The sequence below is a fragment of the Podarcis melisellensis genome, assembly GCF_964234715.1.
Source record: "Podarcis melisellensis genome assembly, chromosome: 12".
Classification (NCBI taxonomy): Eukaryota; Metazoa; Chordata; class Lepidosauria; order Squamata; family Lacertidae; genus Podarcis; species Podarcis melisellensis.
The window spans coordinates 24758121-24782187 of NC_138544.1; the positions used below are offsets into that span (position 1 = coordinate 24758121).

At 41.1% G+C, this 24067-nt stretch overlaps 1 protein-coding gene across 1 annotated transcript in view; it reads left to right on the plus strand.

The window, feature by feature from the left end:
* Positions 1 to 24067, plus strand: part of SKAP2 (src kinase associated phosphoprotein 2) — a 102649-nt gene that overhangs the window by 63237 nt on the left and 15345 nt on the right. Inside the window, exons 10-11 of the mRNA XM_081883415.1 lie at positions 15051 to 15134; positions 22066 to 22178. Of these exons, the coding sequence (XP_081739541.1) occupies positions 15051 to 15134; positions 22066 to 22178 (197 nt within the window). The remainder of the gene's footprint in view (positions 1 to 15050; positions 15135 to 22065; positions 22179 to 24067) is intronic.

A 24067-nucleotide genomic window follows, 5' to 3' on the forward strand; every position in this document is an offset into this window, starting at 1 on the left:
CTTACGTTTTGTTAAGGAAAGTTAAAAGGACATTCTCTTGGGTGGAATTGAATTACGCTGGGTTAAAAGGCTTGCAAATAAATTGAATATTGAAGCACAGACTCCAGTCTTGACCCAACGTAGCTTGTTTTGGCCTGGATTCAAAGAACCGTGCAACTTATTCAATGCATCCGAGGGAACATTGGCCATGCCAAATGGATTCCTTCCCTTTTTGAACAGCAGCACCACCCCACGTTTACACAGCAAACCTGTTTTGGGATAGAACTTTTAGAAACAAACTGTAATGTTGCATATTGAGACGGGAGTTTTGGGTGGGGCGAGGTGTCTGTCTTTTAAAGGGAGAACATTACACCAGGCATGTTAAAGCCCCCTAGGTGTACTTAAAAGCATCTCTTCTGCCTAAAGCACTCAATGTTCTGTTTAAATATTGAATAAAAGGCATTACAATTAAACTGTAAAACACAGCACAGACTCAGATTTGATTTTCTACTTGCGGCAATCATCCCAAGATTTGCCCTTCTCCCAGCATGTATAATTTAAACTGCTTTTCAGATAATACAATAATTGCCCCATTTGTTGCAGATTATATCCTATCACTTTTGTCCTGGGTTTTGCTAAGTAATACACAGAGTAGCCATCATAAGCTGCTCTATGCCTGGGGGAGTCCCGTTCAGCTTTCCTTTTAAGAAATGTTCCAAGGGAGTATTACTTCACTGTTCACACTGACCTTTGCAAGATTTCAGCCCCAAACCCCAAATGTCAGCAATAATTGGACTTTGGTATCAGTCACAAATGTAATAAAACCTGTGACATTTGCAGCTTCAGTCCATAAGCGTGTTTGGCTCCAAAGCATCTTGCTGCCAAGTGATGCAATGGCATAATCATCCTACCCCCTGAAAAAAAGTAGCTTTTCCTAACTTGTGATACAATAAACCACATTTCTTGTGCTTTTTGTAGTATCCAAAAAACTTTTGTGACGTATCTTAGAATAATAGAATCATACAAGTTAGAAGGGACCCTGAGGATCATCTCATCCACCCCCCCTGCAATGCAGGAATATGCAGCTGTCCCTTACGGGGATCGAACCTGCAACCTTGTTGACATTATCAACACCATGCTCTAACCAACTGAGCTATCCATTGCTGATCTATTTCTTATTGCATTAATATCCTGGCTATTGTCCAAGGAGCTCATGGTTGCTTACGCCCCCCCCATTCCAGTTCACCCTTACAATAACACTGTGAGGTGGGTTAAAAAGGTAAAGGACCCCTGACAGTTAAGTCTAGTCGCAGACGACTCTGGGGTTGTGGTGCTCATCTCGCTTTACAGGCCGAGGGAGCCGGCGTTTGTCCTCAGACAGTTTTTCCGGGTCATGTGGCCAGCACGACAGTCGCTTCTGGTGCAACGGAACACCAAAACTAGAGCAGCACACGGAAATGCCGTTTACCTTCCCACCGGAGCAATACCTATTTATCTACTTGCACTAGAGTGCTTTCAAACTGCTAGGTTGGCAGGAGCTGGGACCAAGCAACGGGAGCTCACCCCGTCGCGGGGATTCGAACTGCCGACCTTCTGATCAGCAAGCCCAAGAGGCTCAGTGGTTTAGACCACAGCACCACCCGCATCCCCTGTGAGGTGGGTTAGGCTGAGTAATAGTGGCTTGTTATCCTCCACCCCACCCCAATTATTAATAGCCTGAACAAGGAGCACATTGCTTTCCCAATACAATTCCTTATTTCTGCCCCAAAACAGCAGGATAGCTTTAAGCTTTTCCCTTTTAGAACGGAATCTAGCTACTTAACACTGCATACACAGTTGTTGTGTGAAACTTTTTCAGGATTCTGGTCTCCCTATTTGCATTTTTATTGATGCATGGGAGCTGCCATGTGCTGCTCAGTTGACCTCCCCAGGCCATGTGGGAGGATGTTGCAGCAGCCCTTCCCCAAAGCAGTGTTGTTCCTAGAGCAACCAGAAACTAGAGCAACACCACTATGGGGAGGAGCAACAAGGTGAGCTACTCGTGGCCATTCTGCATGACCTCTGAATGGCTAGGGGGAAGAACCCTGCATAAGCAGCTTTTGTCTGCAGATGAGCATTTTAATGTTCAAATTAACACCATTTATCTTTTTATCATTTTAAAGCATTTTGGTAATACTTATTTCCTGTAATTTTTGAAAGCGATCTCCTTGCACAATAATAAGAGAGTTTTCTTCATAAGCATGCAGTTCAACTTTTGAAAGAACTGTAAAAAAAGAGAAACGATCAAGCATTATATTCCCACACATTTGCTTCCTATTAAAATAAGATTGCTTATTACTCGTTCTGATCAGTCATCCTTTTTACTGCTTCGAATGGACCAACGCGAAAACATTTTTGACACTATAGATTTGTAAAACCAATATGAAGTGAATGCTGTGTGACAGAATTTGGCTGTTTTATTGAGGGGGGGGGGAGAGAATCCCAAGTTGGAGAATCTTGTCATTCTAGAGAGACAAAAGTAATTTTCCTTATATTGAAGCCTTTTCACTGTTGACTACATTTTTGACAGCTGGCTTCATGTTACACATTAACAACACTTTGTTTATTCATGAATAGCTTTGGCACACTATGTGCCCAAAATAGAATATTTCTCCATATGCAAGCAAAGCTGTCTTGTGATTAAGAAGCAATGCAACAAAACAGTCTTAAACTTGAACATTAGTGCTCCAGAATATCAGACTTTTGCACAGCCTAGGCAGCAGAATTTAATCTCTTTTCCTTTAAGTGGGTGGGGTGCACCCATTCTGCTTCTCACCCATTTAAAGGAGAAACCGAGCAAAATGCTCTTTGAACCAGCCTCCCTTTAAAGGGGATTGAGGCTGGCTCAAAGGTCACTTTGCAAAGCTGCAGAGGGGATTTTGGCAGGTGGGCAACCCTGCTGACCTGTCAGATTTGGCCTGTGAGGCCAATCCTGCTCATGATGTGGCCCATGGAGCCAAAAAGTTGCCCCACTCTTGCTTTAAACCAATGAGAAAACCCACATTGGCGATCCGTTGCATGGGTACGTTTAGCACCTTGCCTAAACAAAACACTGGAGTGCAGAAGGTGACAAATATGAGTGACAGGAGGCACATGAAAGAGCACCTTGAACAGAGCTGCCGCCGAACAAGCTAGCCCCACAGAGTGTTCCCGAAGCCATAATACTAAGCCCTGGGGTCCATGGGACGGAAGGGTGATGCATAAAATTAATAAATGATTAAGATAGGATACCGCCCTGTACTGAATCAGACCATGGGCCCATCTAGATTAGCATACTCAACACTGCCATACCCGAAGCCTTAAAACCACCACAGTCCACCTCTGTTGTTGAGCTCTCTGCGGATAGCGGCATCACCACTTGCCTTGTCTTTCAGTATGCATGCATGGAGGAATGAGAATGTACACCTGATATTTTAGAAGCTCTCTGCTTCAGGTTTTTTCCTTTTGTATGTCTATGGAGGGGAGGCAGCTTAAGGGATCTGCTGGGAAGGAAATTGCTAAGTGCCTTTCTAGGGGATAGTAAACACAAAAAGGGTTAGATTAAGCTAATGGCTTTTCAAGTGCTGGAAATAGTCTGAAGGGGAATAGCCGCTACCTAATAACACAGCAGTGCAATTTTTGCTCCACCACAAAGTGTTTTAAAGTGGCAGCAGCCACTTGGAAGATATCTGAACTTGTGCTGTAAGAGAAAGAAAATATACCCCTTTTCTGTGGATATGTGTCTTGCCTCCACAACTGGGATGGTATAGTGCAAGCATATGTTCTTGGTATGTGGGTTCAGATGGGGATCACAAGACTGGGTTGCAGAAGAATTTAGACTGAAATTATTGTCGAGTGCTGGCCAACAGCTCTTTTGCTGTCTATTATGTATTCTTACTTTTTGCTTCTGTTGTATGAGTCAACTTTTAGCTAGTTTATAAACTGGACTCTTTTAGTACAGATGGGGGAGGGGGGAACAAGCTAAGGACGTGGTGATGCCAATTTCAAGCAGGCAGAAAATGGCAGTGGTGTCTAATTATATTGACACTGAATGAAAGTATGGCAAATGATATCTCTGGTTGAATCTCTGGTCCCTGTGCTGTCTATGCAGGGAATGCATAAACATTAGTTACTTAAAATGGCTAAAGCGGCTAGGAGAGAAACATCTGGGAACCAGACCTTTCCTGTGGAACCATTCCAAAAAACTGCATTGTGTTTCCTTTGCTGTAGTAAGTCACACTGAAACAACTTGCTTTGGGTTTCTCTCTCCCCCTCTCTCCCCTGAATTCAGAAAGGAATCTACCCAAAGAACCGGAAACAAAATTCAGTGTTCTAAACCCACAAATTATTCACAAAGTAGGAGGTACAGTGGCTCATTCTGGTGCTATCTGTGTTGCCAAGTCACATTTGTCACAATTAGAGATATTTAGTTTTCATGAATGACTCTTAAATCAAGATTCCTACCTCCCGATAGATATGCATGGGAGATGTCACATGACATGATTAGTTTCTGCTTCATTCTGCTAATATTATGCTTAAGGCACAGAATATTGTGTATGACGAATTGTTCTTAAAGTAGGGCAACTTTTTATTGCAGGCTTTTGTGTGTACGTGTGTGCACATGCTTGGCCATTTATTTATGAAAACTATTTACCCTTGTCATTCATTAGCTATATTTTAGCATGAAGCTTATAGTTCGTAATGTAAATCTGTTGAACTACTTGGTGAGCAAACATTTCTAAATTGCTGCAAATCTATATATAGGGTATGATGTGGAGACACAAAACACACAGGGGTGAATAATTTTGTTTTCAGTTTATAGTGAAGCAGGACTTTTTGTGCTTTGCTTTGTGTTGCCATGTGTGAATGACACCCAGCGGTCAAGGAGTTAACCCTAACATTTTGAACCACATTTTATACGTCATGTTTCTTTATGGATCCATGCCGTTTTGTTTTGAACCTGTAGAATGCATTTCAGTTAAAAGGGGTTTTGACTTCCAGTGTCTTGTGTTCTTTGCAGGTCCAATGTAGAATGCCGTCTTCTGTCAGGGTTTCAAAACACTTTAAAAATCAAAACATATGGGCTTGACCCAGGTGATTCTAAACATGTGAAAAATCACTGGTCATAAATCTTTGGGAGTAGCTGTTTGTGAGAGGAGCAGTTAAAATTAATAAGAGCCATTTTGTTCCTCCTTTTGCCTTACGGTTTCCACCTGCTTGATGTCCGCTATTTTAAATGGTAAGCCATTTTGGACAGGTGCCAATCTGTTTGTGCCAACACACTGATTACTTGCAGGTACAAGGGCTGCAGTGTGTGTGTGTGTGTGTGTGTGTGGAGTCCCACCACCCACAGAACCTTCTCATTTATTTATACTCTCTGCCTTGCTGTAAAGTGCACACAGAAGTCCACATTTGCAGGCACTTCGTCTACACATTAGGAGTGTGGATTGCAAATGCCAAGCATCAAGGGAAACAGATGTTTGAGAAGTTGGGCCAAAGTTAGTTTAGAGTTGAGGCAAAACATTACTGAGATGGCAGACTCTTTATAGTTTGCGGTTTGGCAGGCATCCAGTAGGGAATTCATCTATCTGTATGAAAAATCAATGGTTCCTCTCGCCATGATCCTAACAAATGCAGAGGCCTGGCACATATATGACCGTATGCTGTTTGCATTTCTGATTTGTGAATGGACTGAGTCCCAAGAAGGAATGCTTGGCATCGCATCTAGCAATCGTGACTGCCAGTTTTGATCATGCCATATAGATTTGGCTGAAATGCCAAGCACTGGGAGCCAATGGTATATGGAATATGAGCTGGAGGCATTCTAGGAAGCAAGAAGGAGAATGACTCCGCTGTGCTTGCATATCCTGGGCTAGTATCCAAAGACCTGCTTAGGCTCACCAAAGGTGTTTGCACTGGATCAACGAGTGTTAAAACAACAAGACTGAATTGCCCATCTCTATGCCATGTCACAAACTGCTTGAGAGTGTTGCGTCAGCTTCCAGAGCGATTTGCCATGTGGCACTGACTACAGGAGGCAGAGCTGCAGTTGGAAGGAAACGAGTGCAAGAGCTCCCTTTAGACTTGCAGAATTAGTTTTTGCAGTTCTCTGAATACTGACCCTGTAATGGAATCTATAAAGGTGAAATCATGATACAGGAACCTCTGTTCAGATTGGATGGCAGAACTGGAATTTTCTCTAATGCAATATATGAATAAGGCAGCTTCTTGGCTGAACTTTTTTTTTTTTTGCAACCCCCCCCCCCAAACAATCTGGGAACTCTAGTTTACAGAGCTACAACTCCCAACACCCGTAACATGCTACAGTACCCATGATTCTTTGTTTTTCTTCATGGGATGTGCTTTAAATGTGAAGTGTGTTTGCAGCCGGAGACTGACCAAGCATGTATGAAAATGACTTTTTGGTTGCTCAGTGTATTTGCAACTCAGATAACTGATCTAAGTGGGAAATATCAGCAAGAACAAAACATTGCCCAAACACACTAAGCGCTTAGGGAATCTGCTTAGGAAAATGTTGTGTGTGTTCACCTTGTGGAATGGCCAATCTTATCTATTATCGCCACAATCTGAACTGAGCAAAGCCTGTGCAAGTCTTTGACCAAGTAGGTCCTGGTGGAGATTTGGTTGTACGTGATGTTATTTATTCCTGTGAAAAACTCTGTTTAAATCTCCATAATGCGTAAAAAGAAGTTTGCTTTTAAGGTTTCGTTACAAGCTGTTACGCCACATTCTCCCTTATAATTGTGTGCATATAATCACCCCTGTGTTCATGACCTTTAGCTGATGAAGCTAATAAGTTAGAGGGAGTTATCTCAAGAGGGCACTATAAAGGTCAAATCAAAACCCAACCTGTACTACAACTAAGCATCGTGTGCTTTTAAAAAGTGTCTAAAAGTATCCATAATACTAGAATCAACCATTACATGCAGGCATTTTATAACTTGTTTTAACAATGATTCAGAGATCTGCTTAATTGCCTTTTGCCATTCAGGCGGTTCCACAGCCCTCTGAAGTTAAGCGTTTATGGTCCCTATTGATTTAGGAAGTGTTTAGATTAGGATTTGTGTGCATGTTAGCAGAGAGTCCCCGGTGTTACTTGTGGTATCTCCAGTTCTTTGTGTCTTGATCTGTTTCCATGTGTGGTCTTTCTAGAACTCAGTCAGGAGCCATTCTTTATTCATCTCAGTATTGCTGGTCTGTCTCTAGCAGAAGGTGTTGATAAGGATGCTCAAAAAGAGTCAAGGCAAAGACCTGTTGCCTCAGGTCTTTCCAATTGTCAGTATGCTTCAATAAGTATATATTCTCTCATCTAACTTCCCTGTTTACCTCAGAATGTATTTTGTTGTCCACACCAACAATAACAGAGGCAACTCTTTTCCATTTTGTGTGGGCGTACATCTTCCTCCTGCTGCTTTAGACTAATGCCACAATAAATTAGGTAAGACTTTAAGGTGCCACAAGAATTTGTTGCTTGCTGCAACAGACTGCTACAGACTACAGTGGTACCTTGGTTTAAGAACAGCTTAGTTTATGAATGACTTGGATTAAGAATGCTTCAAACACGGAAGTAGGTGTTTTGGTTTGTGACCTTTGCCTTGGAAGTAGAACATGTTGAGTGTGTTTCATTTGTAAGTTGAGTCCCACGCAGCTATAGGAAAGCACACCTTGGTTTAAGAACACTTTGGTTTAAGAATGGATTAAGTTCGTAAACCAAGGTACCACTGTAATTGTTTGGCATGAGCCAAACAATATAAGCCAAACAAATATAAGCTATTAACATGATTTTACTTTTGATTTTAATAAGGAAGTTCAAAAATGGTGCTTCCCTCTCTGTATCATCGGAACCAAAGGGACTTCAATGTGTTTTTTCTTTGGCTTAGTTCACATTTTTCACATGAGTGTTCACTTTAACTCTGAGATGTTCAGCATAAAATAATGAGGTCTACAAGATTTCTTAAAAGCTGCTGCAAATGCTGAGATGTCTTCTGAAAGTAGTAAGGTCAAGACTAACTTCATTTTTCATGAATTTGCTTCTCCGATTTTTTTTTTTTTTGCATTAAACGAGGAGTGGGGAAGTGTGCTCAAAGAACAGGTGTTTGACTTAATTTTATGGGTGCTTTCTTTCTTCAAGTGTATACAACATAGAAGAACTGAACAAAGGCATTTTACGTAAAGCTGTTTCATGGGTAAATAATTACTACATGGCAGGTTTCCTCTTCTTTATTTTTTCCCTTATTTTAATCCAACCCACCCACCCCATCTGACCTCTCTCAGCAGTCACCTTATTCTTGACTTTGTTTAATTAACTCTGGTTTCCTTATGTTGGACCAAATTATTGTCTTGCAGGGGGGAATCATTTCAGGAAGTGCCAGGAAATGCTTTATTCAAAGCCCCGCTGATTGCTTTTTCAAAAGATGTGCCACCCTGCGAAGCCAGCAGGAGTTGAGACTAACCATGCCTGCTGATGGTCTAAGTTGTCCCTGGAAATGTTGCAGATCTCTGGCCACCCACAGAGAGCTGTGGCAGTCACTCTGAAGTTTAGTGCTTCCTGAGCCTCCTACGTTTTGCCACACACTCGTCCTCTTTACCCCTTGGAAATGAAAGAGACAGAGAACCATAAGTGTGTGTGTGTGTGTGTGTGTGTGTGTGTGTGTCTCTAGATTTATATCTCTTAACACGTTCAGGGCCTTTTTAAAACAAGATGATAAGATGTAATGTCCCTTTTACTTAGGTACACAAAATAAAACCATTGGTTTCTGAACAGTTAGAGTATGCAAGCCTAGAAATAATCCCACTTAAATCTGAACACACCAAAAAAATGTTGTGTAGATGTTTAGATAATGTTTGTGTAGATACACACACACACACACACACACACGTAACTAAGTGGATTCTCAAATCTATTTACACTAACAGGATTAAATTTTTGTTAATTTATCCACAAAACAAGAGTGGCAATGAAACTTAATTCTAAATGGCGGTTTAATGTTACATATTTGTATATGTGATTTAACTTTCCTTAGAGGGGAAATCAATGTCTGAAATACTGGGGAAGTATTTTATTACCTCGGAAATTAGGGAAGGATGAGGAGACCCTGGCTTTCTTGTGGGCAATAGTTTGTATTTGTTTAGCCATAACATAACATCAAGAGCATTGGGATTTGAACCACAAATTTAGTCCTTTCATAAACTGTCTGCCAATGCAAATGAGGTATAATTGCAAAGTAACATAGTTTTCATGGTCAAATAGCAAAAAATACAGAAACTCGGTAGGTGTGAGAAATATTTGTTATGAGGATGTTTATAAAAAGGACATTGATGTAATGAACAATGTAGAATGCTCTCCTGAGGAAAACAGGCTGGGTTTTTAAGCACCAGACGAAGAAATTTCTATTCATTTAGGCCTTGGCTAACTAATATGGCCTCTATGGTGGTACTAATGTTTTAGTGGGGTGAGTTGGATTTCTCCTCGTTATTATGTTATTGGATGAGCATTTTAGTTACTTTGCATTATTCATTGCTTTAAATATTCTGTTTTTTGCTTTTATCTGTAGTATTTTATCCTGTTTAGTTGCTTTGACTATTTTTTGTAAAAAGCTACTGATACGGTGATGATAATATCCTCTATGACTCTTTTACAGGACGAGCAAAAGCACTTTTCCAATAGCCTTTTGTCATAACAGCCATCCAGAAAATTACAACTTGAGAGTAAACAAGCACAATATTTTTAACTGCCGCTATGAAATAGCTGCTGTTGCATTGGACCTGACATAAAATAGATTTAGGTGTGTCCTGCTGTATCACCTTTCATGTAATTCAGAAGGTTTTGTACTTATTTACCAACGTAGCACCTGTCTGCTTTCCCCCCACCCCACCCCCAGAAGTCTTTGCAGTTAGCTGAGGAAGGACGGGCTCTTGGAAGTGTTGCCCATGCAAACAGTTTGTTCAATGAGGACACGAGAGAGGCAGTCTTGGTCACTCTTCTGTTCTCAGGCCCTTCCCAGAGCTCCAGCAAAGCAGAATCTGGACAAATGACTAGATCTTTAACTCAGCAACATCTGTGCCAGCTGTATCTCAGAGCGGAGGGAGTTCCAAAGCTGGGGTGCCACTCCCGAGAAGGCTCTCCCTTCTCTAGTATGATCAGTTTTGAAACAAAAAATTGTGTACTTATTAAAGTGGCTGAGATGACACTAAGCTTTCAAATAAAAATAAAAATAAAAATACACCTTTATACACTACAGGCATGAAATTATTGACCAATGCATTTTTCTTACAAAGGCAAATTGTCTTAAAAATCAGCAGTAGTAGTGGCTGATCAAAATTTATCCCAATGACCCTTCTAATGCGATTGGAATAGCAACTCTGTGTGTTGAAGACTTCCACAGTGCGGCTGAAAGGCATGTAAATACAAGCTGCTTATTTGCAAGGATCTTCCAGATTTGCAAGATGATTGCTATGGAAACCACATAATGAAAACCTTATAACCATCTGTGTTGCTTGATGGATTTTACTGCATAGCTCAGCTGTTTGTGTTTACTGTTGATAAAAGTATTGAGTAGAATATATTAACCCACAAACTGTTGTTATCTAAGGTATTAATTAATATTGTGCAATGACATGGTGTCTCTTAGCTAGCATAGCACAATACAGTGCTTGTTTATGATTAGCCATGTTATTAATAAGGGCTAATGGAGGTATCTTAGTAATGAATTCTAGAGCTTTTGACGGGAATCTAAACTGAATTGCTTACTTCAAATACATCTTTATCTTGGGCATAACTGATCTCGTGACAGAAGTACGCTCTAGGAAGCTAACTTGGGACATTAACAAAACAACAACTACCTGATATGATTTTTGCTTTTTATTTCAGTTAACTGTATTCGTAGCATTCCAGTCATTCAGTTCCATTATATGCATTTTGTGCACACCTTTTGCATGAAATACATGCTTCTCAGCACATTCACCAGTAAAATAAGCATCTTGTATACCACTCTGAGTTCTTTTCTACAGCCAAGTGGTATATACAGTTTATGCACTAAATAAATAAAACACCTGTTTGGGTTGCCAAAAATGCATTGCAAAATCTGGAAAAGTCTGCAATCCAGCTGGGAGCTACATTCCAATCTGCAAGCAAATTCTGGAGTTTGAGATTGGGTTTGGTCTATTGCAAAAAGTGGACCAAACAAATTCTTTCTCCATCCATAGTCACAAGATATTTCTACTTGTCTTTCATGGTAGTTTTGCTCCCCTGTTTATAACTACAGTACTGTACCCAGGAAGATGGGCTTCATGCATCTGATGAAAAAAGCAACATAGTCCATGATCTGCTGGCCTCTATCAAAATTTAGATCATATATTTTTTCTCGTAAGATAGGAAGAGACCTATTGTCCTTTATGTAGTCATCTACAGTTCCTTGTGTTGATCTGAAAATCACCATCTATGTCAGGGAGGGGGACCTCCACAGGATGTTGAGCTCATATCATCCCTGATTTTTGACCATTCTGGCAGGGATGAGGCAAGTTGGAATCTAACATCTGAGAAATCTGCACTAATTTGTTTAAAAGTTGCTGGTACGCAGGCTGAGACCCTACCTGCCTGTGGACTGTCTTGCCAAAGTGGTGCATGCTCTAGTTATCTCCCGCTTGGACTACTGCAATGCGCTCTACATGGGACTACCTTTGAAGGTGACCTGGAAACTGCAATTAATCCAGAATGCGGCAGCTAGACTGGTGACTGGGAGTGGCCACCGGGACCACATAACACTGGTCCTGAGAGCATTGGCTCCCAGTACGTTTCCGGGCACAATTCAAAGTGTTGGTGCTGACCTTTAAAGCCCTAAATGGCCTTGGCCCAGTATACCTGAAGGAGCGTCTCCACCCCCATCGTTCAGCCCAGACACTGAGGTCCAGCTCCGAGGACCTTCTGGCGGTTCCCTCACAGTGAGAAGTGAGGTTACAGAGAACTAGGCAGAGGGCCTTCTCGGTAGTGGCGCCCGTCCTGTGGAACACCCTCCCTTCAGATGTGAAGGAAATAAGTAGCTATCTTATCTTTAAAAGACATCTGAAGGCAGCCCTGTTTAGGGAAGTTTTAAATATTTAATGCTGTATTATTTTTAACACTCGATTGGAAGCCGCCCAGAGTGGCTGGGGAAACTCAGCCAGATGGGCAGGGTATAAATAATAAATTATTATTATTATTATTATTATTATTATTATTATTATTATTATTATTATTATTATTATTGCTACTACTACTACTACTACTACTTAGGGTGAATTGGGGCAGTGGAAGAGAGGGCTAGATCAGCATTTTTTAAACACTAGTCTCCTTAGTTAAATTCAAATATTGTAAAAGTTTTTACCCTCTCCAGTTCTGGAGAAACTTAAAGCTGGTGAGAACTGTTGGCCTTGATACTGCAGTAGAATAGTTTTATAGGGTTTATTAGGAAAAGCCGTTTCCCTCCAGTGTGCTGCATATTAACAGATGCTTATGCAGTGTAACATAATTAGGAACAGTGATACCCAGTGGAAAGGAGAGATAAGCCATAGGATGAGAGTGCCTCCTGGTGCCCCTAACAGTATATAGAAAGACATTTCTTTTCTTGTCTTTGTGTTCTTACTTAGCCTTCTAAAATGTGTGGTAAAAGGAAACTGTATCCACTCGTCAGCATTCCCCTAGCACTTTCCCTTGTATGAAGTGATGTGATTTTATCTGTACAAAATCCTTATCTAGTTGTTCTCTGGCCCTTGGCCACCTGGTGAGCTTTGTGGCCGAACGGCAATTGCAAGTGGGTTTATTTCCAAATCCCAGGACAACATATTGGCCCCAGCTGAACCTTGAATGTGCTATATCAGTCTAAATATGGTTTCCATAACAAATCTACCCATTCCGGCTTTCTTGTGGAGTCTTGTACCAACATAAAATCTGTCTGGATAGTGGAATTGAGATCTACAAAGCTGCTATGTTGAGTAATCTGTGCCCTTAACATCCAAACTACAATTGCTGCTTTCTGTGGGTAAGCAGCACATAACCAGCCTCTTGAGAGCCAGTGTGGTGTAGTGGTTAAGAGCGGTAGATTCGTAATCTGGGGAACCGGGTTCGCGTCTCCGCTCCTCCACATACAGCTGCTGGGTGACCTTGTGCTGGTCACACTTCTTTGAAGTCTCTCAGCCCCACTGTTGTGGGGGAGGAAGGGAAAGGAGAATGTTAGCTGCTTTGAGACTCCTTCAGGTAGTGATAAAGCGGGATATCAAATCTAAACTCCTCCTCCTCCTCTTCTTCTTCTTCTTCTTCTTCTTCTTCTTCTTCTTCTTCTTCTTGGGGTGTTGTGGAGCAGGTATTATGAACTGGTACTCTGCCTTGCATGCATTTGACAAGTGTGAAACATGTCTAAATACATGAGTGTTCTCATGGCTGCTAAAAATCTCTATTCATCAGTTTGAAATGAGAAGTCAACAACATGCTGTCACCCAATTTACTTTTTTTTTTTAATCCTCTGTTAATCCAGGAGTAGGGTTGTGTCATGAGACAGTGTCTGGTAACTGTGGTTGGGTACGTAGGGTTCAACAAAATGAATCTGGGTGCAGAGGTTGTAGTGATAGTTAAAGCAACCTTGTGATCTGAAGTAATTGGGGTACTTCTGAACGATGGGGTCTTCTTACCCCTGAAGCATTAGGTATGTGGTGTGGTATGTGCACACTGCTCCTGGGATGCCAGGCTGAGGCTTATGCAAGAGCAGCCATGGTGTCCCCAGATTTTGTTGGACTACCACTTCCTTTTTCCTTGAGCATTGGCCATATTGGCTGTGGCTGATGGGAGCTGGAGTTCAACAACATCATCTGGGGACCACATTGGCCAAAACCATCCTAAAGGTATGGTTGGCTCCTTCCTTATTGAGTTTCAGGCTTGGTGTAAAGATGCAGCCATGTTTAGGGAAGTTTTTAATAACTGATGTTTTAATGTATTTTTAACCTGTTGGAAGCTGCCCAGAGTGGCTGGGGAGACCCAGCTGGATGGGCAGGGTAGAAATAATAAATTATTATTATAATTATTATTATTTGGTCAGAATACTTGCTGCTTTGTTTTCTGAGTTCTAGGATTTCTGCTGTGGTTATGTTTAATCAATCGGGCTGTGTTAAATAGACTAAAATGCTTAAAAAGGTGTGAATGTGGCCATAGTTTAGCAGCAGCTAAATTTCTTTGACAATGTATGAATCAGTGGCACAAAAAAGAGTAAATTAGTTTCAACCGCTTTTGCTTTGTTTTTTGTTTTCTTAGAGCCCATTAAGCTTTTAGGCTTTCCCTTTTGAAATGAAAATGTTAGCTCTTGTTGACTTAATTGCATACTCTTTATGTGGTGAACCTTGTTGCATATGATACCTTAGATTTTATCAGGGAGAACTGTGATTTTCAAGCCTGTCTCCTTGATGCGGGATAGGCCCTGCCATATAACAACTTCCTTCAGGGAGCACAATGGGGCCGTGGCAGTGTGGGGAATGGAGAAGGGTCAGGAATGAGTGTCTGAATTGGTCCACTGAACTGGTTTCCCTCAGTGCAGAGGGTGCAATGTGAGCTCTGCTTCTGGTGGGAAAATGGCTTGGCCTTGATAAGCTACTAGCTTTCACTGTATGAAGGCGAACTTAACAGCAATATGGTGGCGTTGTGAAAACGATGTGAGAAATATCGCCTTGTGGGGAACTTCATTACATCAAAAACCTGTGTCAGCATTGGAACTAGAGAAACCAACCAGTGATAATGGCGCTTCAAGCCGCCTTCTCTTTGCTTCGGAGGAGAAGGATTGGATCTAAAGGCACACGAGTTATATTTCTAGTTCAAAACTGGGGTGTTTGTTTTTAAGAGGGACATCCAAGTGCATGACCGTATTTCAACCCTGCTGTGTGTGCTGACTTTGTGGCCTCCTTGACAGACAAAATTTATGCCGCCTCAGCCACACTCTGTATTTTCTAAACTGTCGTGGGCTATAATTCCTGTAGACTAACATGTTTGTTCAACGTATTGCTTGTGTCTGCAGAAGAAGAAGAAGCACCGGCCAAAGTGCCAGTGAAGGCTGAAGAGTCAAGGAAACCGAGCCAAGACAACCTTAGCAATCCTTCAGGTAACTTTTGGATTCCCAGCCTGTGTTTTGCCTCCATTGCTTTACATTTACTTTTCGGTGTTTGCCTCTCGCCCATCCCAGCCCTCGGCACAGATAAAAGCCTTGAAGTTTCTGAAAGTTTAACTGATTTCTTATGGCAGGAGAAAGGTGGGGGGCGGCGGAATCTGAATAGCACCATTTAGGATGCATGAAAATCGCTTGAGAAGGATTTATAAAGTAAGCCAATTTATACAAGGTATTCCTTCCTGAATTACTTTGTAATGACTCAATTAGCTTTCATTTCTTCACAAAGGAGATTTAGCTGCATAAATTAGCTTATCATCATTGAGGAAGTGTCACTGCTAAAGGACAGTTTATAGATACAACATGCAGTTCCTGTCAAACCTATAAGAATGTAATATAGACATCTGTGTATACTTTGTGCTTGAGCAGAACAGACTTCTGTCATTCAGAGACTAACAGGGGACAACAAGTTGCCCAGGGGACCAGCAATGTAGACGTCTCTGAAAAGGTCATCTTGACACAGGCTCTGACAATCGACCCACAGCTCTGTCTTCTTTGATAAAAATCAGATAAACTTAAGACCACTAATTGATCTGCAGCCTGTTTAAATGTTGGCCATGCATATCTTCATTGCATATGATTATACCGCAGAAAGCAAATGAACTGGGCTAAGAAATGCCGGTGCTCAGTGACAGCAGAATGGAAAAGTGACGGCAGCATAAAAAAATCAGAAAAGGACATGAAGGGCTGTGAAGAATGGCCTCTCTCCACTGTGCCTTGGCGACTTGCCCCGTGCAAATTAGCACTACACTTGGGAGAGCAGGGTGGGGACTGGACATGGCATATGAAGCCTTTGGGTTAGGAGCAGCCTTCTTTGCCGCTCTTAAAAATCAACTCAACCTCTACTTTGGGAGCTCACTCTCTTGTCACTTTGAGCTCCGTGTTGTTTTTAACTTCAAAAACCAGAGCTTGTCCCTTATCAGGACAGTTCTTTACACCCCAGACACCAGCTGAGCAAGTGGTTCAGTGTTGCAGCTGGGCCCTACAAAGGAATGAGCCCCAGGGTTATCTTTCTCGTCATATTTGCTCCACATCATTCTTCCACTGCTGTCACAGAAAGGGTGGACGAGGAGTGTGTTCAGGAAGCGTCTTGACTGTGCCCTTCCTCATATAGTGTGTGGAGAGGAAACAGGTCTGATTTCCGGCCTCTCACAGGAAGCTATCTGAGCAGGTTGTTGTAGACAGTTTGGGTTTGGGTTTGCCGTGCACAGGAAACAAGGGGGTGAGTCATCAGATGTTGCTGTCAGAGTGGACCACTACAAAACAAGCATTAAAAAAAAATAATTCTCAGCGTAACCTTGGCAACGGGATCACGGAAGCTTTCCAGTAAATAGACACGTTCCCAAATTAATGCGATGTAGGCCAGCCCCGTTTCTCAGCCATTATAATGTGAGTGCCAGAATCTTTTCTAAAACTGTAGCCTCTCCTATACATGTTTACTCATAAGCAAGTCGCAACAAGTTTGACAGGGCATACTCCCTGATAATGGTGCATCTTCAAGTTGGGCTGGGAAAGACTCCTCCCTGAAGCCCTTCAGAGCCGCTACCAATCAGGGCGGACGAAATTGAGTTGTGTAGACAATATTGAGTTGGATGGGCCCAGTGATCAGATAATAATAATAATAATAATAATAATAATAATAATAATAATAATAATTTATTATTTGTACCCTGCCCATCTGGCTGGGTCTCCCCAGCCACTCTGGGCGGCTTCCAACAAAGATGAAAGATACACTAAAATGTCACATATTAAAAACTTACCTGAACAGGGGTGCCTTCAGATGTCTTCTGAATGTCAGGTAGATGTTTATCGCTTTGACATCTGATGGGAGGGCATTCCACAGGGCGGGCGCCACTACCGAGAAGGCCCTCTGCCTGGTTCCCTGTAACTTGGCCTCTCGCAGTGAGGGAACCGCCAGAAGGCCCTCGGAGCTGGACCTCAGTGTCCGGGCAGAACGATGGGGGAGGAGAGGCTCCTTCAGATGCCTGGACTCCTAGGGATTAGAGCCTTAGTAAACTTTGAACACAAAGCAGTTTAATAATACAATGCCATCCCTTTCACATGAAGGCTGTGCTGGGAAACTGCCATACCACAATTGCCTCTTAACCTCTAGGCTCTGTATGCAACGTTCAGGATGTTTGTTCAAATGAATTCTGATAAAGCTCTCAAGTTCTAAAGTTACAAGTTTGTTTCTAGAACCCACAAAGTTGAAGAATTTCAAAGGTGCTGGTTTGTGTAGTAGGCTCAAACTTGAATGCAATCTATTCCTTGCAGCTGGATTATTTTGAGAACCTTTTAGGAGTTCTTCTTTACATTTGGGTTTTGTTGACGTGAACTATAGTGCTGGGAACAGTCCAAAGGGATTTGACAGTGGGAAAGGATGGGATTAACACATTTTTGTTTCAACATGTGGCCAAATTACCTTTTCTTTGTTCACATTAGAAAGCCTGCAGGATCAGATCAAAGCCTAATCCAAGATCTTGTTTCCCACAGTAGCTTCCAGCAACAGGGCATAAAAGTGATAGTCATCCTGTGGTGTTACCCAGATTGAAATAAGTCTAGATAATACTTTGCCCAAGTAAGCTGTCCTGTAAGCATCAGTTCATCTTATTTTCCAAACACTAAAAGCTGTGGTTAATGTTAAGTTATTGTTTGATTAAACAAGCTACCTTCATAAACCATGGTTTGAAGTTGGCTTGTTTTTAACAAACCATAGTTTATGAAGGTAGCACAACAAGCTAGGGTTAATCTAAATGGATAGTGAACATCTTGTAGGCACAACAGAGGAGCATATGCCATGGTTCATTCTTTTCATGCTAAGCTACGGTTTAGTGTCATGTCCGAGTGATGACTTTCTGTGTCCTAAACCTGCTGTTCATTTCATTTTCTGGCTTCAAGTTCTGCTCTAGCTTTGAGAGAGTATGAAAAGGTTTTCTCCCCTCCCTCCTCACTATACATAATTTTATTAACTTTGGTCATGAACTCCCCTTGCCTTTTCCTCACCAACTACCCTCCACAATGCTTTCAGCTTTTCCTCACAAGCCTCTTTGTGTATATATGGGGGCAAACCATTTCCCCCCACTTGCTAAGTCTTTAAGGAGTTGAAACTTTAATCTTTCCAAAGTGATTGTAACTTACAAAGCATCCTCTGAGCTTTTAACTCCCACGTCAGAAATTGTACAATTGTCCCAGAGTGGCAGTTTCTGCAACAGCTGTGCCCTGACAGTCATGCAAATTCTATGCAAATGACGGCTATTGCACATAAATAATAGACAACGTAGTTCATGTTTCCAGCAGTCTCTGTGCTAAAAAAGTGACCTGCCCCCATCGTGAAATATTACTGTTTTCCTTTGTTAGCATGGTCTTAAATTTTTATGAGCGAACCTATAAATATAAGTACGTTTCATACAATATCCTTGAAATAAAGAACCATAATAATTATTCCCTGACGTGAAATTCATTTCAAGCAATGGTTCTAACACTTTAGTACGGCAGTGACCTCTGATCCTCTCTGGATGGTTAAACATGTAATGCTAGAAGTTTGTTTGTTATGTAGGGTCGTGAATTGGCAAAGAATATTTTGGCCTTACTACAGATCACATGACATGAACTTGTTCTAACCTTACTTAAGAATGTAAGATGTTTTTCACATTAAAACTCCCCCCACCTTCCAACAATAATATATACAGAGTTTTCTATTTGTATACCTGTGTGGCTTGAACAACCAGGCATCATGTGTTGATCACAAGCAATTCCTTACTTGTGCTACACTCCCCTCATGGACAAATGTGGCTTTTAGATAGGCATGCGGGGGAAAGTTGTTTCTTCACGTACCTTATTTTCATATCTAAGGTTGCGATCCTGTACACACTTCTCTGGGAATAATTCTCACTGAACTCTGGCCCTCCTGAGTAGACAAGCATAGGTTTTGACTGTCAAATCCTGTTAACGTTGAGTCTGTAATCGAAATAACTGTACAGCAGCTTTGCCCGCTTGGTCTTCGGTTTTGGCACTGAATTCTTTTTTTCTTTTTTTTAATAATGTTTATTAAGGTTTTAAAAGCTGCAGAAAGAAAAAGTAAGCAAAAACAAAACAACACATCACAATAAGGAAAAAAGAAAGAAAAAAAGAAAGAAAGAAAAATAAAATCCATTAAAAAACATAGCAAATCTTCCCATAACTTATATTAAATTTACTTGTTTCATTGACCTCCTCACACCTCCCTTTTTTGTATTCTAGTTCGGTTAACATTTCAGCAAATCCTTTCCATCTTTTCCAATTTTTGTCCTGTAATTTATCTTAATATAATGTAATTTTACTTTCCCTCCTTTCACCAATTAACAGTCTGTTTTTTTCCTAAACCTTTATAACATTTCTGCTAAAACCACATAACTTCATTCCAACATCCTTCTAACATTCATTAATTTTACAATGTTTCTGTAGATAGTCCTTAAATTTCTTCCAGTCTTCCTCCACCGACTCTTCTCCCTGGTCTCGGATTCTGCCGGTCATTTCTGCCAGTTCCATGTAGTCCACGGTTTTGGCACTGAATTCTAACGCTCTGTCAGAATTCAATTTACTGAGAGCAATTTTTTACATTCTTAGTAGGTAAATGCCTTGCAATCTCTGTACAGAAGGATACGATGTTGAAGATAAAAAAGATATTTTTTTTAAAAAAATAATCATTACTAAGCATTCGACGGCTGTATCCAAAATCACCTTAAATCATCATAAAGGGCAGAACAAATTTAAAACAATAAAAATTTCAAAATGATAAAGCCGCAGTTAATAATATTGTTACATTCATGGAGCCAAGTTTACATTTAGTTGGACTGGGTGACCCCCAGGGTCCCTTCCAGATCTATGAGTCTATGATTCTGTATTCTGATTTCAGATAAGAACTAATTGATATTAATCTCGATATCAAACCCCTTGTTCATTATCTATCAATACAGATATACCCTTATCTGTATTGGTGTTCACCTTATTATAGTAGGATAGGATTCTCCCTTCTTAAAATATTTTACCTTGAGCATTTTTAGTTACTGGTGTTGTTTAATCTTTTCAATGTTAATTTGTATGTACGCTTTTGCAAGCGTGCATCGCTGTGAGACATTTTGTGTAGAAAGCAACGGCATATTGTAGCAGCTCTAGAACCCTGTTGGGAATGATTAAATGCAAGATAATAAATGCAGGCGTTATCAAGCCCAACCACCTTATTTTTAAGACTCTTATTTTACGATTTTGGCGAAGTGGGGAATAGGAACTACATTCCACAAATCAGATTTCTTAACCCCCCCCCCCTCTACATTTATAAGCTATTAAAATATCCTAATGAAATATGATATAGGTATTTAACACAGAACAAGCAAATTGCTTATGGGGTGGGGGGAGGAAAAAAGAAATGGCTAAAAATAAGTGGTGCATGCACAATCCGACTCACTGTGCAGACTGCCGCCCTGAGTGCCCTCTAGCGTTTTACAACAGAAGTTAAGCCGGTTCTGTTTAGAATTCAGGCCACGTGATGAAAATGGAAATGCTGCCTCGAGTCGAATGCAGATCAGGGAAACATCTGCCTATGACTTTCCATGAGCTGAGCTGAATGTAGCATTGGAAGATATTATTATGACATCTTAATACTGGAGGGGATTAAATGTAGATCACCGTCATGATTAGAAAACCGCGCTGCTTTCTGAAATGCAGTGCGCAGCTTACATTTGGCGAGGCTTTTTTTTACACATGTGATAACCATTAATTATACACAATTGTATGTGGAGGGATATAAATAATGAGTTCTTGAAAGTGTCGCTGGATCGCTTTCGTGATTCTCAGTATGGCAGTTTTGTTGCATCTGTAACAAAATGAAGACAGCGTTAATCCGATTAAATCTGGAGTGCTTATCTCTGAATTGAAAGATGCAGATTATTAGCACACCCGCATCTGTTGTGGGTCTTGTGAGCATAATGTTCCCTGCTTGCCTCATTGGGGCTTCTTGCATTCTTGCTGTGTTAAACTCGGCCGATGCGCTTCTTACAGAATCGCAAACAGGAAATAGCTTCCTGTGTTCACAGAAGGTTCCCAAGTATTTCAACCGCATGGAATTTCTGTGCTCCAGTAAGTGCTTCTCTGTGTGGCAAGCATATGACAAAGCATTTATTACTGTGTTATGGTGGCATTACAGAGCAAACAGTGCTAAAATAATCAATCAGTTAATGGTCTGTATGGCAGTTTGAACGCAGCACATTCATTGTGCTTATGTTCTTAGAAGGATGAGTTTATGGCTGCAGTGTGTGTTGCATATTTAGCCGGAACTTAATGTCCTAAGCTGGTGCTGATACAAATTTTTTTTTTTTTTAAATGCAACTTCAGCAAGGTTAGCTCTACCGACGTGACAATATTTCAGCTTTAGCCCTCAAAAAAGGGAGAAGTTTTCAGAGGGGAAGTTTGTCTTTTTCAGGAGAAAGACATGGAGAGCTGCAAAGTGCTTGGTTTGCCCTGTTGTCACAGGTTTTCTTAATGTCAGCAGCCATCTTACCCCTATTCTATGGGAAAACACATAGCTGCTTGCGTGAAATAAAGTAGCAGATCTGTGATGTGCAGCTCCATGGCAATAACTTGTTTTTTTAAAAAAGATAAATAAATGTGACTACATGTTTGACGACTGCAAGAAATGGAACTTGTTTTTCATCCTTGCTGTAGTACTTACGAGACGAAGGAGTGGTTTCCTACGACATAAAAGAAAGTTGGAAAATGTTTCTCGGTCGATCTTTGGGGTTTTTTTGAGCGGTGGTGTATTTGTAACCTTGATAACAAAACCCCAGATCACATATGCTGACAAATCTAATGTATTCACCTCTTCCTTCCCCAGGCAGTAAAAAAACCGATTATGCTAATTTCTATCAAGGTATGTGGGACTGTACTGGTGATGTTCCTGATGAGCTGACATTCAAACGTGGAGACGCTATCTACATTCTCAGCAAGGTACTGTATCCTACCGAGAATAGATAGGTACGAGGAGATAGCTGAAGTAAAGAAAAAAGAAAAGAAAAAAAGCGTGCAGCCTTCAAGGGTGTCGGGAAATTGGCATTTCCTTTACATCCTTCACGTTCTGTCAGAAGTTCCTTGCCCATTAATTATTTTGTCAATGGAATGTAATCACATCTGAAGTGGTATTGTGCAACAGGAATTGTCTTTAAAGCATGTTTATCTCTGCTTCCCTCGGAGACAATGAACTCAATTGCATGTAAAAGTTAGCTTTGTCAACTCCTCTATGCGTACAAGTTACATCCTCTTCCTTGGCAGTTCTTGCATGTGCTGAACTCGGAATTTTTGGAATTGTTTTCATATCACAGTTTTTGGCCTCAGCAGTAACCAGCGGCTGTGTGTGTGTGTGTGTGTGTGTGTGTTTACAGATTCAGTTGACTTTCCATACATTGCTTCCCCTCCCTCTCTTTTCTGTTAATCACTCTGCAAAAGTGCAATTTCCCCCCTGCATTTACTGAAGGAGGCAGAATTAACGTCAGTATGCATCAAACGTAATATTTCATTCTTACAACATTTAACTATTCTGGAAAGTAGATCACTGTAACAGCGCCTCTAAGTTGCAAACACAACAGGACTTTATTTTTGAGCCGTGTACGGAATTATGCTGTTAGTCTCGCTTAAGAGTCGTTTCCCCCCTCAATTCCTCCACAAATGAGCAGACCCCCTTTCCAGAAAATGTTCAGTTCTTGCTTTGCAGAAACTAGAGGGCCAACCCTGACAATGAGCCACGGCTGTGGCCTGGACACCGGGCGATACTTTGAGCAATTGCTTCTTGAACCCCATCCTTGCTGTCTGTAGAGCCAGTGTTCATGGCATACTCTTGCTAGGGTTGCCACCTCTTCCTGTATAATACAGGATTGTCCCAAATTTCAATGTAAAATGTTACATCCTGTATTGATACAGTTTTGTCCTGTATTTCAGGTCTTCTCTCTCTCTCTCTTTCTCTCTCTCCCACCCCAGGTTAGGGTACCTCTCCAAATGCATGTTTTTGAAAGGGTATGTGAAAGGTCATGTATCTAAGCTCTGGGTAGCCAAGCACAGACAGATTTACAAAATTGTTTTTGTGTGTGTGTGTGTGTGTGTGTGAGAGAGAGAGAGAGAGAGAGGGAGGGAGAGACAGACAGACAGACAGACAGACAGATTCCAGAGGGGCCATTGTGATAGGCTGCAGTATATTGTAATGGATTGCTTTGAAGTCACTTCAGCACCAGATGAAAAAAAAAATTTGCCTCCCAACTGCCCCGCCCTGCCCTGTCCTGTATTTTGCCAGAACAAAAGTGGCAACCCTACAATGACTTTCCCACGCCTGTAAAGTGCAAAGTATCTCTAATTAAATAGATGTGTTTCATTAGAACTAAGTGTACCTCTTCTGCTTTGTTATTGATGTAACAAAATAACTTAAAAATAATGATTTACAATATCTCTGTTGCACAGCTGCCCTCAAAACACTATGAGAGTTAGGTCATCCTTATTCCCATTTTACAGATGGGGAACTAGTTCCTTCCCAGGCACACCTGCTAAATCCTTGGTGCGGCAGGAATTTAGCTCCCCAAAATCCAGACCGGGCATATCTAATCCACTCTTTTTGCTTTGTTAAATGCAGTAGCTATCTTCCAGGATGCTCTGCAATCCTGTCCATGCTTTTCTGGAAGTAAGGCCCATTGTATTCCGACAGAACTTATTCCCAAGAAAGGGTGCACAATGGCAGACTTACACTTTTATTTTATAGCGCTGTCTTACTGTACTTTTCTCTTAAGTATGTTAACTAACATGTTAAACAGCTACAGCTCTTTAAACATTCCTACAAGGAATTGCATCTTGATTTT